This window comes from Schistosoma haematobium, chromosome 6 (genome assembly GCF_000699445.3).
Source record: "Schistosoma haematobium chromosome 6, whole genome shotgun sequence".
NCBI lineage: Eukaryota > Metazoa > Platyhelminthes > Trematoda > Strigeidida > Schistosomatidae > Schistosoma > Schistosoma haematobium.
The window spans coordinates 24,937,160-24,956,996 of NC_067201.1; the positions used below are offsets into that span (position 1 = coordinate 24,937,160).

Genomic DNA, 19,837 nt, shown 5'->3' on the forward strand with positions numbered 1-19,837 from the left:
TTTTAAAAGATAAAAATGTGTTGTGTTTTTTTTGAAAGAAAATCTTATAGTTGAATTCATGAGTGAATTGAAGCTAGATCACCATGGGAAATCTAGAATCCCGCCCCACAGGATTTGAACCCAGGATCATGGATGTGAACTGTTGAGGAGTTCCATCCTAGGATGAAGTTTGTCTAATTTCTTAGATTCTTTCAGAATTTATTGTAAGATTTTGAATTGTCATCTAATGTTCATGAATCGCATTAAACATTGTAATACAATAAAGCTTACAATGACTTCATCATCATTCTGGGCAACATCATCAAAGCTTACTTTATGTGGAGGTTTCTACTCACAACCAGCTTTGATGATATAATTCAGAACAACAATGGAACTTTATTTTAATCCTGTAACACAATCTATTTATTTATTTGAACACATAAATATTGGTACAAAAGGGGCACCGAATACATATGCGCCACACATGTCACTTGATTTGTGTGTAAGCTGTGATACCGCCACGGTGCCCAGACTGAAGCCGGCAAATATCTTATGGGGTCACGCCCGGAGCCTTCGACATGAAGGTCTGATCTACGATGTAATGGAGCAACGTCTGGAGATGTAGTCCCACGATAGCCGGTGATCAACAGTAGGTTCATACGTCATTTGTTCCTTCAGGATACTGGAGCCTATGTGCACCATTGGTTTGGAATCAGGATTTTCCAACTCCCCTAGATGGATCTTCCGTGTTCACCGAACCGGTTGAAGTGCCGGACATTCGTATCTCGTCCTCTCAATTTCGTAAGCAAAACCCCCTACCACGAGAATTCAGTGAGTAAGATTTCCCTGGCAGAAGCTCTATACGCGTGGCTATGTGAGAGTATTTCGAGAAGGAGAGCTGACTATCCCCACTCTCGGCCGTACCAAGGCATTTGGGGGTGTCTACCATATCAAGAAGCAAACTCAGGACCATTTATCGTGAACAAATATCAATATCGGTGTTTTGAGATCAAATAATACCATCGATTTTAGTTTCTTTATATTCATTATTCTCTTTGATCAATCCTTTGAATAATAATCCTAGATCTTCATTATAATGAAAAATAAACTTTATATTCCGTTTACTAATTTGATTCCATGATATTTTATAGCAGAATTGAATGGTAAACATCTAGTTAAACAAATAAGTTTTGTATGAACTATCATAGTTGATCAAAATTAATTATTTTCATGTAGTCTTGGATTAATTTTTTTAATCTGATTGGCCTTTTTTTCTAGCAAGATCTTTTTCTACGGGATGAGGTCGCCGACCTCATACTCAACTCTCCTCCTTTAACCGGAGTTGGAACCGGAAGTAGTTGTAGAAGTGCTGCAGGATGAGGTTGGATGGAGAGTGCTGGTGAGCGGCCTATGCTCTTAGACAAGAGGTAACAGGCGTAAGTAAGTGATTCTTGAGTTAATGCATACGAGAAAGTATCTGTTAGCTGTTTCATGATAGTTTATGACTCTTTGGAGGAGTAGATCGTAAACCCTACCAGTGGCCGGTCGTTTATAACTCTACTAGAAAGTTCTGAACATAAACTCTGTGTGGAAACCTAGTCTATTGCTAAACACCTGTAGATTATAAGCAAAGATAGATAGTGGCTAACAGTGGAATCCAGGACGCTCGTTTTGTCCTGCCCGGGACCCGTCAGCTGGATGTACCAATAGGAGACTGATCAATTACAGTCCTAATTATCAATGGGAAGATTCAAGTAAAGTAATACGAAGTGAATCTCTATATTAGTTAGATACAATCATTTAACACTCGATAATTTAAAGTTAATCACTATGACAAAAGATCTTTTCATTGACAGGTTATTATTTATCTTTCAGTATGTATGTTCACTATAATCATCATATGCTCACCAGTGCCTGGCTTCAAGAGTTATCTCCTGGAATTCTAGTGAGAAGCCGTGATCAGTGGAGACCAACCCGGTCTGTTGTGAGATAGTAACTCACTGATGACATGGTGGATGTGTCGCTCAATTTCGTGGATTAGTTAAAGTCAAACATTAACACCTATGGATGCCAGCTGGCTTAGTGGTTTAGAGGTTAAGCGTTACCCGCAAGACTGATAGGTCCTGGGTTAGAAGCTTCCGGGGCAGGGTCGTTGATGTGCACAGCTGAGGAGTTCCATACTAGGAAGAGACGGTCATCCAGCGTTTCCATGTTTTTCATGGTAGCTTAGCTTTAATTGATTCATGATTTCAATTATTAAATTACTACAATCTCTAACCAATCAAAGAAACTATAATGAATATAAAGTAACATTTGAAATTTTACAATTACCTGATTGGTAACAAGTATCTTAGTGATGATTCCATCAATCATTGTAACTGATCATACTTTAATTGGTTCAACTTATTATTATTATTAAAGATGATAGAATGGTTTACAGATTGGTTTGAACCTAATAGATACATTAAAACAATGAATCATATTAAAAAATATCAATATAATAATAAAGTCTTATTATCATTCATTATTATATTCAGTTTATTTATATGTAGTGTACTTCATTTCACTTATTGGAATGTGGATTTTACAATTTATTCACTAACTACAATGAAATACATGGTAAGTTATATGATGATAAAGTAATAGTTAATAAAAAATATGTTTATCATCAGAGAGGGATACTTATTTATATTATAGTAATTTCAATAGTTCAGATCATGAGTTAATTGAAGCTAGACTAACATGGAAAACCTGGAAGTATTGGATGGTCGTTTCGTTCTAGTATGGGACTTTCCAGCAGTGCATATCTACAATCCCAAACCCGGGACTCGAGCCTAGGACATTTGGTTTTGCAAGTGAATACTTAAACTCTAGACCACTGAGCTCGTATCCAACTGTGTTCATGTCTAACTTCAACCAATCCACGAAAATGCTCGACTATCTTCCATTGTCCGAGGTAGATATCTGTCCCTACCTGACATCGATTGGCTCCATTGATTATGGCAATTTCGTTGATTGGTTGAAGTTAGATATTAACGAGGTTGGATGCAAGCTCAGTGGTCTAGAGGTTAGTCGTTCGCTCGTGAGACTGAAGGTCCTGGGCTCGAGTCCTGTGAGTAGGATCATGGATGCGCATTGCTGAACAGTCCCATAGTAGGACGAAACGACCGTTCAGTGCTTCCGGGTTTTCAATGGTAATCTAGCTTCAATCGACTCACGAATTCAACTATTAAATTTTTTTAGTTTATAGAAAAAAATTCACATCATTAATGTATTGGAACCTAGAAACAAGACAATATCTCGCCGTCTTATACTATCCAGTAGTAGTAGTAGTGCACTTTTAAATTATGATCAAAATAGTAACGTGTGCTTTTAATTAGTTCAATTAATATATACATTCAATTTATTATCAGGTTTTGTGGAGATTTTTTACTAAATTGATAGTTGAATTTATGAGTTTATTAGGGCTAAGCAACCATGAAAAATCTGAAAGGAGTGGATGGCCGTTTCATTCTAGTATGGGACTTTCCAGAAGTACACATCTACAATCCCACTTTGCGAGATTCAAACCCAGGACCCATCAGTTGCGCGCGCGAGTGCGTAACTACTAGGCCAATAAGCCGGCCAGGTTTTCCATGGTGGTCTGGCTTCAATTGACTCATGATCTCAACTATTGAAATTACTATAATATCTACAAAAACCCTTCTGAGAATTTTTTTGTTTTAGGAAAATAAAATTCACATTGTGATCTTATATGATAGTGATCGAGATCTACAATATTTGAATAGCCTACTTAAATCTATATTTTATCATCAAAATGGAAGATTTCGATGTGATTTAAAAGCTTGTTGTCTATCAAACTTTTGTGATCGATTTATGAATGATTGTCAAACTGTTATGAACAATGTTTCAACAACATATACAACTGTATTTCATTTCTTAATAACGTCGATTTCATCAAATAGTCAGTTGTTGAATTTGATGAATACATGGAAATTACATAATATGGAATATCATTTTTACAATTGCAGTAACTATTTGGTAAGTTTTCGCATACATTATAACTAATGATCCTTAATCATAGATTGTATTGTTCATACCCCTAAGTACAGAACTATTTAACAGTTGTTTCATCTTAATATGAGATTAGTGTAAACTAGAGGAATGGTTCATTATCTGATAAGTCTTCTAATTGAACGTTAGATTCGGCATTTATGATTTTGATTTGAGACTGTTCAAACCGCTTTTCTTAACGCTCCATATAAGTATCTAGTTGCTCCAAAGAAATATTCATTATAGTTTTTCCCGTCGCCATTGATAAGTTTTCTAATTGAACGTTGGATTCAGTTTCCTAAGCTCTTCTAGTAACTGCCAGGCTAAATTTACACAGCGACTTAAACACGAAAGAAAATGTGCGAAATATGGAAAAAACGCTTTACTCCAAAGGTTCGTTTACCTACAGAAAATCTAGGATTTTAGAGTATTTTAAATGTCCTAAGGGTATCCGGGAAATTCTGAAACGCTACTAAACCTAGAAGCGGTATATATAATCATCCAATCCAAAACTCGACATGTGACATTTCACTTCCTAGATGTTTCTGGGAAAACGTCAAGTGAATGCTAATTGGATAAGATGGTTCTCAATGTTTTCAGAGCCTTTTTTGGCATTTTTTCGTTAAGTGTTTTCTGGATCTCTTCAACAATATCTTCTCCGTTGATTGCAATTTACAAATTTATGTCAATTTTTACTTATTGAATAAACATACTGTTCACAGTAGTAAGGTAATTATTTGAATATTTAAAGTAAAGTTCAGAAATGGAGTTATGGCCATGTTTAGCCACAAAAGCGGTAGGTCTCAACATATATAAAGGGAAAAGCAAGATTCTCCCACACAACACAGAATGCATCAATCGAATCATACTTGACGGAGAAGATTTGGGAGATGCAGAAACCTTTACATATCTGGCCAGCATCATTGATGAACACGGTGGATCTGATGTAGATGTGAAAGCGCGGATCGGTAAATCAAGAGCAGAATATTTACAACTGAAGAACATCTGGAACTCAAAACAACTATCAACCAACACCAAGGTCAGAATTTTTAATACAAATGTCAAGATAGTTCTACTGTATGGAGCGGAAACTTGGAAAACTACGAAAGCCATCATCCAGAAGATACAAATGTTTATTAACAATTGTCTAGGAAACATACTTCGGATCCGTTGGCCAGATACTATCAGCAACAATCTACTATGGGAGAGAACAAACCAGATCTCAGAGGTGGAGGAAATCAGGAAGAAGTGCTGGAAGTGGATAGGACACAGATTGAGGAAGGCACCTAACTGCATAACAAGGCAAGCCCTCATATGGAATCCTCAATGCCAAGGGAGAAGAGGAAGAACAAATAACACATTACAACGAGAATTGGAGATAGACATAAAAAGAATTAACGAAAATTGGATAGAACTAGAAAGGAAGATTCAGTACATAGTGGGTTGGAGAATGCTAGTCGGTTTCGACAGATATACAGTACATATCATCGATAAAAAGTGAAATGTCTGGAGGAAGAATGTTAAGAAGATCAAAGAAAAGAGAACGAGAACAAAGAATAATTGGTGTGAAATCGAAAGAACAATGAAATCTGAGACGATTGATTGACATTTTGCAATTGAACTATTTACTGCATGATTCTCAGATTTTACTAATAGAGTCTGTAATACATTTGATTGTCCCCACTTGTGTTCTTGTTCTTTACAGTAGTCCAACTTATATCGCTTCATAATACTCATACAACACAACAATCTCTATAACCCTATAGTAATAAAATGTTACTATTATGTATTTTGTTCTGTGTACTGTTTTTGTTTTTTAGGCAAATCTTCAGTGGATAAGCTCTAAACATCCTGCAGGTGCTAAACCATTTTTAAAATTAATGCTTACAGAGATACTACCAACTAATATCAATAAAGTAAGTCCCATTCTTCACTCTTACTAATAATCTACCAAAGATAACGTGTGGATAAATGAAAAATAGGAGGGGTGGCGGACGGTAGGGATTTACAGAATCGTTTACAAAATATTTTGATTATGTGTGAAAGCTAATGGTTGAGATCACCAAGTTAACATGACATTTCCATATTTGAATGAATTCATGTAACCAAGGGAAGTGTAATGAATATTAGCTATGCATAATTGTTATGTCCTTTGGTCTATCTACCCACTTTTGGTGCTGAGGTTACTTATGTAACTCAGATTAAGGCCTTGGTACGATAGGCTGACCGACCTAACTTTGAGGCTAGTACGCGTGAGTTCGAAGTGGGGTAGAGAGAAGAAAACTATTCTATCGCCTGATTGGCTGACAAGCACGCGAATGAGAGAAGACAAGACAACTGGAACACTACTCGATCGATTCCTGATATCCTGATTCCAGTTCAGTTCAGTTCGGATTAGTGCAAAAAAGGTACATGAATAAATAAGTGAATAACCCGACCATAACGTACCATAATTAGGAAAAATACAATTATGTCCAAAACTGGGAATTAGAGTAGAAAATAAGGTGCAAAATGTTATGTTGAAATTACAATAGCTTCGGAACAGAAAAGGGTATGGCGATGAATCATACATCGAACGAAAGTTTATGTTCTGTAGAATAGATTAGGGACAAAAATCAATGTCAATGTTTTACAAGCTTTGAATAAAATAACGTCCCGAAAAATAGCTTTCATAGTTTTTCAGGGCTTCTTGTTTCCCTGTTCACATCAGCACTGGAAGATTGTTTCATCCTGGAGTGTGATTCCTCAGTAGTGCCCATCCACGATCCTGAATGTGAAACCCGAACTTGGGATTTATCAAACATATCTCTCAATTTTTAATATTCTAACTTGCATAGCAGCACTGAACTATAATGATATCTTTCTTGATCAAATAATAATTCAATGAGTATTTGAAATTTCACCACATTATTGAACAATACGAAGAAAGTTTGAAATGGTTTAAATGGTTGTATAGCAGATATTAATTCACTGATCTTAAGTTTCTGGTAAAATTAGACTTTATGAATATGATTGAGTAATATAAATATTTTCTAGTAACTAACCACTTCTAAGTTAGTAACATCCAAGTAAATCAAAGATGTCTTTGATTAATCTTCCAAAACAGTCAAAAATACCCTATTTCAAATGAATTTGACATAACTCATGTGGTTCATCTGCTGCTCTCCAGCCCAAATGGACGCTGACCGTTACACACACCTACGTGGAGTGGTGTTTGAAGCGTCGATAACGATTCGAGAAGTAAGAAAAAATTGCTTAAAACATTCTGAATCATAAATAACATTTCGAAGCTTCTAGTCAAACTTTAGGAGGATATTAGGTATACATTTTTGGTTCTGATTAGGAAGTTATAAAGATAGTCACTAATTTTACCATTTTCTAAGTAGCTACATATTTCAATAGTTGACATCGTGATTCAACTGAATCTAGACCACCATGGAAAAGCTGAATGCACTGGACGGCCGTTTTTTTCTTAGTTTGGCACTCTTAAACAGTGCGCATCCATGAACCCACCTTGAGAGATTTGAAACCAATACCTATCGATCTCGTACGCGGACACTTAACCTCTAGACCACTAAGCCGGTATCCAATGGTGTTAGTGTCTAAGTCACAAAACTGAGAGACACATCCACCATCGTCTATGTATATATTCTCAAGGTTATAAAAACTCTCATATCTTGCACATAAACCAATTGTTAAATTAAAATTCCCTATCAACTTCTTATCTCCTATTTAGGTGTTCAATATATATTGTCAACTATAGTTTACATACATCATTGTGAAATTCTTCTTTAGGTTATTGTACTTGACAATGATATACTTCTTAACATAGATATTATTGAATTATGGAATCACTTTGAAAATTTCAATCAAATTCAGGTTTGTTTATATCAACTTAAATCTTTGTTATTGATGAATAAGTTTTCTCTATAGAGTATTTTAGTCTTAGTATGGCATCATAAGTATAATAAGCAGTTTGTTTGAAGTTACTGTATAACGATTTTATGTGAGTACAAGGCGTTTTAGAAGTAGTGATAGTGTGGTGTGTGCTACTTATATTGACATAAGTAGTATATGATGTTAGTCGTGAACAGAAGGTCTGGCAGCAGAGAGATAAGAGGATCAAACAGTAAAGAATGGAAACAGGATGCAATTTGTATGAAAATGCAAGAACAATGAAGTCTGAGTCGCTTTAAGACAATTGGTGGACATTTTGCAAATTAAGCATTTACGTAATGATTGTTAGATTTTATTAACATGTCCTGTGAGTTTGTGTTAATTACATTCGATTGTGCCCACTGGTGTTCTTGTTCACTACAATAGAACCTAGGGTCTTGCGGTTACACACAGTTACTTGATGCAACAGATAGATTATTAGAACTGTAGTTAAATTCAAATTTCATCTTAATTATATTCTACATAAACAGCATAGAAAAATATACTACTAAATTTCAGTTACTAGTAGTCTGTTAACTAAAGTTTCGATGATTCAAGTATGGTTTCACTAAAGAAATATGGATTATACGCAGATACACAAAATATGTTAACATTCGAGTGCCTGAAATTCCATCCTGACACAATAAAAACAAACATATACAAGCAGGTAAACCTTATATTCATGATATACTTGAGTAGAATTTCACCTATAATCAGCATATTCTGTCAGCTTCATTTGAAACATCCGTTAACATCGATGTTTTATCATTACTGAGATGTCTTTTTGATTATAAATATATATAAGTGGTCTCCTTCGAAATAATCAGCAGTTAAGAATCTGTACAATAACTAAACCATAACAGTATAGTAGTGAAGCTTTAAATTCACTAAACACTTCAGGTAGAAGCATTTTATTCAGAATAATGGAACTAGTGTAATGCAATTAAGTAATTGCCGGCTAGTAAATTGATTGAGCAAGATCTAGGACTCATTTAATTCTAGAGTTATATCGTTAACTACAAAGTAATGTAAATGAACTTCATGTGTTATTCTTGAGTGGTAGTTTAAAACTTTATACTTCCTTCTAATGATTTACGTATATTCATGGCTTTTTTTCAAAGAGCATAGGCATTGGATTAGAACAAAATCCACATTTTCAAGATGTTATGCCAAAATTAGAAAGTAACTGGGAAGTAAGTTCAAATACATTGAAATATTTAATTTTGAAATGAATCATTTATTAATTTTTTTTACAAAAAAACCAAACTACTTTTTATAGAATAATAGTAGCTTCAAATGAATTGCATAATTTTTCCTTGTTTACATCAGATTGTTGGGATAAATATGAACCATTAGATGGTTTATAAAAATCATTGAATTTAATTTCCATTAACCTATGAGTTAAAATATTTGTCGTCTTTAGCTAATTCTTAATGTTGTTTAAATTCAGTCATCAACTTGAAGTTTGTTGTTTTGCCTAGTGATAAGTAATCAACATAAAGCCTTGGCTCAAATGTATGGTACTACTTGGTACTTGTATACGAATGTGTGTATCAACAGTACTGAGAGATCAGATATTCCTAATAGGATATTAGTCTACTTCTTTGTTGGAATCTCTAGAATACAGTCGTCAATTAGTCCGAAGCTACAACAATACCTCAATTAAGTATTCTTTTTTATTGAAGAAGTTACTAAATGAAAGAATTTAGAAATGACATTTATTTACTTATTTATACACATGAAAATTGGTTCAAAAAGGCACCAACTACATATGCACCACATAAATCATTCGATTCACATGAGGGCTGGGACAATTCCCCGTTGGTGAAACTGAAGCAGGTAGTTTTCTCAGGGAGCCACACCCCGAGCCTTTGACCTAACGCTTTAATCCACAAGTTAGGAAATGCATTTCCATAGTAGCCGGTGACCAATAATATTTTCATACGCTATGTACACCATTGGTTTGTAATCAGGGTTTCTCAACTCCTCTAGGTGTGTTCTCCGTGTCAACAAACCCTGTTAAAGCATCGGACATTCGCTTTTCGTCCTCTCAATTTCGTAAATAACACCCCTGCCGCGAGAAGGCAGTGAGTAAAACTTCCCTGACAGTGAGTGTATGCATGTGGCGATGTGAGAGCGTTTCGAGAGGGAGAGCAGACTATTCCAACTCTCGACCGTACCGGAGTATTTGGGGGCTAAACACTAACTTTCAAGACAGGTATACATTTGAAAACCAAAGATTACAGTTACGCCTGTTACTCAACATAGAAGAGCATAGGCCACCCACAAGCACTCTCATTCGACCTTGTCCTGAACAGTCCTTTCCAGTTGTTGCTATTCATCCTTTTCATATCCGCTTCTATTTCCCGACGTAATGTGTTCTTTGGCCTTCGTCTTTACCGCTTCCCTTCAGGATTCTAAGTTCGCGCTTGTCTTGTGATGCAGTTTGATGATTTGCGTAATGTATGTCCTATCCATTTTCATCGTCTTTTCCTAATTTCCTCTCCAGTTGGAAGCTGGTTTGTTCTCTCCTACAGTAGGCTGTTACTGATGGTATCCGGCCAACGGATGTTGAGTATCTTGCGTAGACAACCATTTATAAATACTTGTACCTTCTTGATGATGGTTATAGTCAAAAATTACAAGTGATGAAAAATATTATTTAGCTATTTCTGTGTAAAATGTAATCAGTTATGTGTACAATATTTATTTTAGGGTTACGGGTATAATAATGGTGTACTATTATTCGATTTGTCTAAAATACGATTAACTTTATGGAATGAACTATGGATAGTTATAACGAGAAATGCATTGGATACTCAAGGTTACTTGACAACTGGAGAGCAGGTAATTTAAAACTGTTTACAGTTTTACTAACTCTAGTTTATATGATTATAAATTTCTGAATGCAAAAATTTATCTGTAAACTTTTGTTAAGTAAATTTTTAATAGTTGAATTCATGGGTCGATTAAAGCTATACCACCGTGGAAAACCTGGAGGCACTGGACGGTCGTAATCGGGCCTTTTGTGAGATAGTAACTCACTGAAGACAATAGTAGACGGTGCCGCAAGTTCATGGATTGTTTGAAGTTAGACATTAACACTGTAAGATACTGGCTAAGTGGTCTAGAAGTTAAACGTTCACGCGCTAGACCAGTGGGTCCTGAGTTCGTTTCTCGTGTGTGGGATCATGGATGCGCATAGCTGAAGAGTGCCACACTGGGATGAAAAGGCCGTCCAATTCTTTCAGGTTTCCAATAGCGGTCTAGCTTCAATTGACTCATGATTTCAACTATTGAAACTACTATAATATCCATAAATAATTATCATTTGAACACTTAAGGAGACACCGAATACACATACGCTACACAAGTCACTTGATTTGTGTGTGGGCTATGATACTGCCCGGGTCCCCAGAGCGAAGTAAATGGTTTTCTTAGTAGAGCCTTCGACCTAAAGGTCGAATCCACAAGTCAGTGAGACAACGTCAGGAGATGCAGTCTCATGGTAGCTGGTGACCAACTATAAGTTCATAAGCATGTTGTTCCCTCAGGATCCTGGACACCATGTGCATCATTCGTTTGGGATCAGAGTTTACCAACTCCCTTAGATGGAACCTCAGTATCCATCAAATCGGTTTCATCCTGTCGATTTCTCCGCCATGAGAAGACAATGAGTAAGACTTTCCTGGCAGAGGCCATGTGAGAGCGTTTCGAGAGTGAGAGCTGATATTGTTGGGAACGAGAACACACGACGGGGGTGACAATCGAACGTGATATAATACAAAGTTACAGAACATCTAAGTAAAATCTGAGAACCGTACAGTAAATATTTCATTTGCAAAATGTCAATCAATCGTCTCAAACTTCATTGTTCTTTCTTTTCAACACCAATCATTTTTTTGTTTTCGTTCTCATTTCTTCTATCTTCCTAACTTTCTGTCTCCAGACATTTCACTTTTGATTAATGATACATACTACTTATAGCGTTTTTTAGCGAGTTAGATTTCTACGGGATGGGGTTGCTAAACCCATGCCTAACCCTCCAACTTTATCCGGACTTGGGACCGGCAGTAGCCCCAGAGGTAGTCCGGGCGGATTTATATACTACTTATATCTATCGACATCAGTTGCACATAACATAATATAATACTTTAATAGTTGAAAAGAGAAAGAACAAAGATTCTAGCAGAATAACATGAATTCATTTGATTTCGTAGGTTCTCGTCAGCTGCTTACAACCTATAGTATTTAAAAAGATAATAATTACATAATGGGTTTAAATTGCTTACATGAGAGGGTTTATATTGAAGAAATATTCGTAAAGTATGACATGGGTGTAAGTGAAATTAATAGGCTGAATATTGTAAATATATACCTAATGTGAAAGAATATTCTAGAGCATTAATTGTGACAACAGTTCAAAAGTGGGTTAGAAACAATTGATTATATAATGAATAAACATTGATAGGAATATAGTGAGTAGAGTTCAGTTAAAAGATTATTAATTTTTTATAAAGATAGTTGAAAAAATAAAATCAATGACGTAATAAATATAAAAGATAAAATAAAAAATAAAAAAAAAGTTTGAAGTTAAGACTTATAGTTGATGATTTTGCTAACACAATCAACAGGAGACTCAATACTGCGCTAGCCAGAACCTATCCGGCGGCCAAACTTCAAACTCTGTACAAAACAATATGTTCAATAACTCAATCAAAGGTTGATAAGCATCCTTTTCATGTTACCGCCAATTGTATTTATAAATTTACATGTACCTGCCAAAGCAGTTAGATCGGTCGAACTGAAAGGAGAGCATATCTTAGATTATTTGAACATGTTCCAAAAAGTCTTAGAACAAGGGAAAGAAAGACTCTGAACAGTGCAATCACCAAACATCTCCTTGATACAGGACATCAGGTAGATATCTTACAATCCTTTAGGGTGATTAGTAAGCAGCCAAACTCCAGTCTTCTGAAGTTTGCTGAAGCCATTGCCATCAGGCGTCAAAAACCTGATTTATGTGTTTAAAAGGAGACGGTGGTTAATTTTTCCTTGCCCTGGTGACAAATATTCCTTCACTGCACCATAAAAGTTTTCAAATTAATAATCTTTCAACTGAACTCTACTCACTGTATTCCTATCAATGTTTATTCATTATATAATCAATTGTTTCTAATCCACATTTGAACTGTTGTCACAATTAGTGTTGTAGAATATTCTTTCACATTAGGTATATATTTACAATATTCAGTAAGCAATTTAAATCCATTATGCAATTATGATTTTTAAATATCACAGGTTGTAAGCAGCTGACGAGAACATACGAAATCAAATGAATTCATGCTATCCTGCTAGAATCTTTGTTCTTGCTCTTTTCAAAATGATAAAGGGAACTATGTGTATGAAAATTTAATAGTTATTTGTTTTCTTATCAATTTTAGGATATTTTAAACTTAATATTATTCGAATTCAAATACATTCTATATGAGATTCCATGTGAATGGAATATTCAATTAAGTGAAGGAAGTGATGAACAACGATGTCCTGTAAGTTGGTTAACTTATACCGAATTGAAAAAACGTAATTATTCAACAATTTTTAAACAACCAAAGCTCATTCATATTAATCATCTTATTAAACCAAATGATATATTACTGAATGAAATCCCAATTGAATACATTGATTACTTGGATATTATCCTTAAACGTAAGTAAACGTATAGTTAAATACACAATCTTTGATAAACTTCATTTAATAGTTGAATTCCTGAGTCCATTAAAGCTAGACCACCATAGGAAACCTGAAAAAAATTTTAGGGACGTTACGTCGTACTGTGGGACTTTTCAGCAGTGCGTACTCACGATCCTTCCCGTGGGAACTGAACCCATGACATCCAGTCTTGCGCGCGAGCCTCTAACCTCTAAATCATCATGTAAAATACAGTTCGAACAATTGGATGACATCAAATAATAAAAGTATCAATTAATCTTGAAAGAAAAAGCTTGAAGAAACATAAAAAGTGAAGAGATCAATTCAATAGTTATATAAAGGACTCAATATATTTGATTAATGGTTAATGTATAAACACAAGATTCATGCATTTCAGTTTACAGTTTATGGACTCATGAATTTACGTTAGCTGACTTAAGACGTCTTCCGAATCACTCCTGTCTTGTCCAACCAAAAGAGTCCAATAACTGTACTACCTTCAATAATATCGGCATCACTTCCACGGGCTTCTAGTGTATGATGGAGATGCTTTAAATACATCCGTCAATGACTATTGACGACCGACTTTCTACACAGATAGACTTAGTTTTACAAAGCATTCTACGGTTTACTTACGCTTTCATTGATAGACAAACACCTTACATGAGCCTTTCCTACCAACCAGAATCATGTTTACCCCCCTGGTTTACTATTTCGTCTATCAATTGTAACCGAAGCCTCTATCAGTTATACACCTCAAATGGTATGGTTTAGCTCGGGTTTAAGGCAGAGGAATCCTAACTCCCATTAATCAGGAATGTATTTCGTTTCCCTATCCTCTATTCTTCACTTCATTGACAAAACATAACAGCTAAGCTTCTGTTATTAAATCTCAAGCACTATCTATTTTAAACATCAATTAGTTCATATACCTGAATTATCAAATTGCAACGCACTCCACATATGAAGTCACACTTTACACACAATCATTCCATTATTTATCAGTATGGGGTTGTGGAGATTATTAAGATTTTGATTGGTATCATGAAACGATTGATGTTAGACCACCACTGAAAACGTGGAAGCACTGGACGGCCGTTTCATACTATCTTGGGACTCCTCAGCAGTGCGCAATTTCGTGGTTAGACATTACCACCATTGGGTACCGGCTCAGTGATCTAGACGTTAAGTGTTCGCACGCAAGACCGCAAGCCCTGGATAAGAACCCCATGAGCGGGATTGTGGATGCGCAATGCTGATGAGCCCCATACAAGGACGAAAAGGTCGTCCATTGAATCCAGGTTTACAATACTGGTCTAGTTTCAAATGACTCATGAATTCAACTGTAAAATTACTAAAATCTCCACAAAACGCCTTTTGATAATAAGTCTATTTCTAGTTATATCTAATGTAATAGAAAAAACTGTATTTCTGATGTTTTAAAGGTAATAAATAAGTGAATTAAATTAATACATTCATTTGTTATCGTTTACCTGAACCATCCCAATGATGTTTAGGACTACAATTGATCAGTCTCTTGTTGACATATGTACATGCTGTGCGTATTGGCCATATATTGCCTTAATTCACAAACATTATAAGCAGAGATAGATAGCAGTAAAATCCAGGACGCACGTCCCATCCTATTTAGAACTCGCCATCTGGGCGGACCTACATCTCAGCTAACGGTACTGGGTTCGTGTCTCAGAGTGAACATCAACCTTGGGATGTAGGTACATCCAGTTAAAGTGTCCGAAATAGGATGAAGTACGCGTCCTAGTTCCTAATTCACTGAATTGTTTCAATGAACAATAAGTGAAAAATACTGTTCAATTGAACCATACCTCGTCCGTTAGATATTCATGTTTTACCCATTTAAATGAATTATGTCTATACTTCGAAACAATAGACCACAATATTGTGAAGCATTATTTTCACCTACCATGCTATCACTGACTATAATTACATAATCATGTTGATTTTCTACTGAATTGTAATTTTATTTGTAGAGTATGAACTATATGGCAAATTCGTGTCAGTATACCGTCAATATACTCAATTACATGAATCATGCTTCCAATAGATTCAATTCAAGAACCAATCAGTTTGATGTTGATCTTTCAATCATGTAGTTCATGGGCTATTCTTTGTCTTCAATCAACAGAATCTATTATCTTTTATTTTTGTATTTATATAAATACACTTGAAATAAATGTGGTTAATGATAACATGAGGATGTTCTAAGACTATTTCTATCGAATTGTGTGTATCTACCGAATTGATGAAATATGATCGTTGAATAAGATGATTATGGAAAGAAGGTTAAGTTTACTGAATAAGAACATGGTGAAAGAAAATAAGATTTTGTCATTAGTTGAACAATCAACTGAATGGAATTTACCATTATACATCTATTTCCTTGAAAATGAAAAAGAATGTAGTAGTATAGATAGAAGAACTAATGAAACGTTCTTCGACATTATTATGTAAACGTGGAAAATGGCTGCAACATACGAAATCCATGCGATGGATAACACTGAAATGTCGTATATAGAGGGAGGCTGACAGACGCATTTCAAGTGAGGATCAGAGTCAGACAAGGCTGTGTACTCTCGTCATTCCTCTCTTTTATCTGGTGATTGACTAGATTACGAACACATCGATATCTGAAGGAATGCACGAAATGAAATCGACAAATCGGAATCAATTACAAGATTTGGACTTGGCAGATGACCTGGCCTTTCTATCCCATACACATCAACAAATGAAGGTTAAAACAAATAGTGTAGCTGCAGCCTCTCAATCAGTAGGACTCAACATACACAAGGGTAAAAGCAATATCTTCAGATACAACACAAAGAACATCAACGCAATCACACTTGATGAAAAAACTCTGGAAGGGGTGGAAACATTCACGTATCTGGGTAGCGTCAGCGATGAACAAGGATGATCTGATGCAGACTTACGGGCGAGGATTGGCAAAGCAGGAACAGCATCCCTACAGTCGAAGAACACATGAAAGTCAAAACAACTGTCAACCAACATCAAAGTGAGAACCTTCAATACGAACATCAAGATAGCTCTACTGTACGGAGCTGAGGCTTCCAGAACTACCACAACCATCATCAAAATGGTACAAGCATTAATAAACAGCAGTCTACATAAGATGATCAATGTCGTTGGCTGGATACCATCAGCAACAGTATATTGTGGGAGAGGACAAACCAGCTTCCAGCTGAAGAGGAAACTAGGAAGAGTCACTGGAAGTGGATACGACACACATTGAGGAAATTATCAAACTGCGTCACAAGGGAAGAGCTTACTTGGAATCCTGAAGGGAAACGGAAAAGAGGAAGGTCAAAGAACGCACTAAGTCGAAAATTGGAATCACAAATCAGAAGGATCAATAGCAGCTGGAAAAGATTGCCCATGACAGAGTTGGATAGAGAATGATGGTGGGAGGCCTATCCTCCTTCATGAGGGGCAACATGCGTAAGTTGAATATGATGTAAATTATCCATTTATTTTTGACTTCAGTCAGCTTTAGTTAGGTTAGCATTATTTGAAGCTGCATCTCTGTCATTGAGTTGCTCGTAATCCAGTTATCAGACTATGCAATCAAAACAAGGCATTCAACAAGATGTAAGCATTAGAACACCATAAGTGCTTCATGGTCAGGTCTAAACAAACATTTTAAAACAGGTACATTAATAATCAAGCTTACTTCGGATCTTTAAACGGTATCTTGATAGCTCGCGATTCCAAATCTGGTAAGATGACCACACTGAAACAGGATAGATTATACATTAACTTCACGTTCATTGTTGATCCGTCAAGTTTGAAGAAATCGCTGTCGTGTGAATCCTCGTAAGGGAAAGGTAGATTCCATAAACCAGTCAAAGGTAATCACACATAGAGTTGACGGCAGATATAAAACACAGTAATAAAAAAATAAAAACTCAGGTAATAAATGTTTGATTTGAATATACTATTGTTGACGACTAAATAAATAATACTACCTTTAAAGTATGTAATGGATAGCACAACAGCTGACGTTTCTTGCGATATAGCCACACGTGGGATCAGTTCCTGGATTGTTCCGTTGGTCTGTTCACTAACTCACTGATTAATTCGATTCCGAGCACATTCAGGATCTGTATGAAACGCAACCTACACAAAGTTTGATAAGGCAGAACTCATACTCACATGCTCAGTCAGTGCATTGTAATGCTGCTTGATGATATTTCTAAATCGTTTCTCAATCTGCACATCTTCATTTACATAGATTCTATTTCCAGTGATTATCTCAACGCTCTCATCAGACTTCGAAAGATCAGCCAGAAGTTCACCAATCGCGCTGTGGATTATTTCCTGTTCCAAGCAATCAGATAACTGCATCGCTTTTATCAACTCAGCATTCGTATTGTTTGCACTTCCACAGAAGATCATTCCGAGGGCAGTATAGATATTGAAAGGGGAGAGAAATGTATTCTCCAAATAACCTGGAAGCAACAAATACATCGTGAGGGACGCACTTACTCTTGTTTCTTTTCAAAATCTCCCTATAAAGCTTTTCGCTGAAGTTTCTAAGGGATTGTATTACATCCATCACGGTTGAAATTAGTGTGCTAAATGGTTAGCTTGAAAAAACTATTTGTAGTGGAAGAACACTACAAATGGTACGTGAATAAGTCATTATTAAGAACTGCGAAGTGATAATAGGATATTCTAATATAGTAAGACGTTTTTGATCATGCAGATGCTTTAACTTACTCAGGTACTATTTCTATTAGCACCGCTCCACAAGATTATCAGGCAGTTGCTTGAGTATTAGCGACAGTTACTGATTTCATTAGTCTATAACTAAACATTGTTGCTCTTCATAATTTCATGTTTAGCAATGCCTGCGCTCAAAGGTCTTGATATACGTGTGAGATTTGATACGGTCAATTCCGATGAGGTCCTATGTTTCTAATTTACGAGTTCGGCCGGAGCGTTTTGCAATAGTATGGACAAATGTGTCAGAATAACAAACGATGGAGACTAAACATATACCTGTAATGTTACCTAGGTATTGCTTTATCAAAGCGACAGTGAGCCCAGCCACTAAAGAAAATGTGTCCAAATGTCCTTTGTTCCAACGAGAGACGAGCATGCGATATGTTAATTGTTTACGTGTTTGCTTCAGTTATTAGTGGAAGCGCCAAAATAAACAAAGAACAATTACGGAGAAATTCAACTAAGAATTACAAATGGCCTTATTTAGAAGCTTCAGTTTAATTCATTTACCAGGCAGTCAAGTGCGTAAAATGACATTATTGTCTGTCCGCCATTAAGATGACAGCAATTGAAGAAGTTGGCCTCGGTCTTACACGAGCTTTCTTCACTTAACCGCAAAAATCTAAGAGTAAGAGGGACTGTTGAAACTAGGCGAACTACCTACATACACTTTTGCAAAAACAAATATCTGTTTATTAGCTAGGTGACTATTAGTTTCGCCCTGATGTCGAGGAATAAGACCCAATTCATTCAATGTTTTCATTGCATCTGTTAACAGAAAACAAGAGTAATGTCAAACAATGAACACCGGCAATTTGATAGGTTTCCGTTCTGCAAGTACCTAAAGTGCTCCGTGTAGTTGCATGGAGTTCTCTGAATAGGCGGTACAAATTGAGCAACATGCGCAAATCATCTCTAAAACCTGATGTTTCTATGAATGACGGGTATACATGGCTAACATTAGGTGGTGAAAGCCGATTTTTATACCTCTTTTACAGCCTGAAGGCACGACTGAAACTGAACTGTACGTCATGCGATTTAGCACAATCAGCGAAAATCACAAGACTTGGGTAAACCGTAATCGGCGGAAATTCTGGAAGTGGCAACATTTTATCGCGTGGTTTTTATTTATCTCGACAAGTCCATTTGTACAGTATATTATAATGAGATTACGATATCATTTAAGACATGGGAGGCAGATTCTGTAGGTCATGTATCAGTTATTACATACCCACAGTGGACTTTTCTACCTAATTTATAACAGCCACCTGCCTAACAGGCATGATCATCCTTTTAAAAAATCTCAATTAACATTGGAATAAAACTTGTGTAGGTCACCAACGTAGATGATCTATGTCGAAATGATTGGAGGCCTACT

The 19,837-nt window shown here is 35.9% G+C and overlaps 1 protein-coding gene across 1 annotated transcript; it reads left to right on the top strand.

Moving 5' to 3' along the window:
• Positions 1-3,704: 3,704 nt before the first annotated feature.
• On the top strand, positions 3,705-15,908 carry LARGE2A (LARGE xylosyl- and glucuronyltransferase 2-A). Its single transcript, XM_051217217.1, has 7 exons — positions 3,705-4,020; positions 5,853-5,948; positions 7,828-7,911; positions 9,090-9,161; positions 10,684-10,815; positions 13,413-13,677; positions 15,690-15,908. The coding sequence occupies exons 1-7, from the start codon at positions 3,856-3,858 to the stop codon at positions 15,761-15,763; spliced, it is 888 nt and encodes a 295-aa protein (XP_051065869.1). The 5' UTR covers positions 3,705-3,855; the 3' UTR covers positions 15,764-15,908.
• The last annotated feature ends 3,929 nt before the right edge of the window (positions 15,909-19,837 follow it).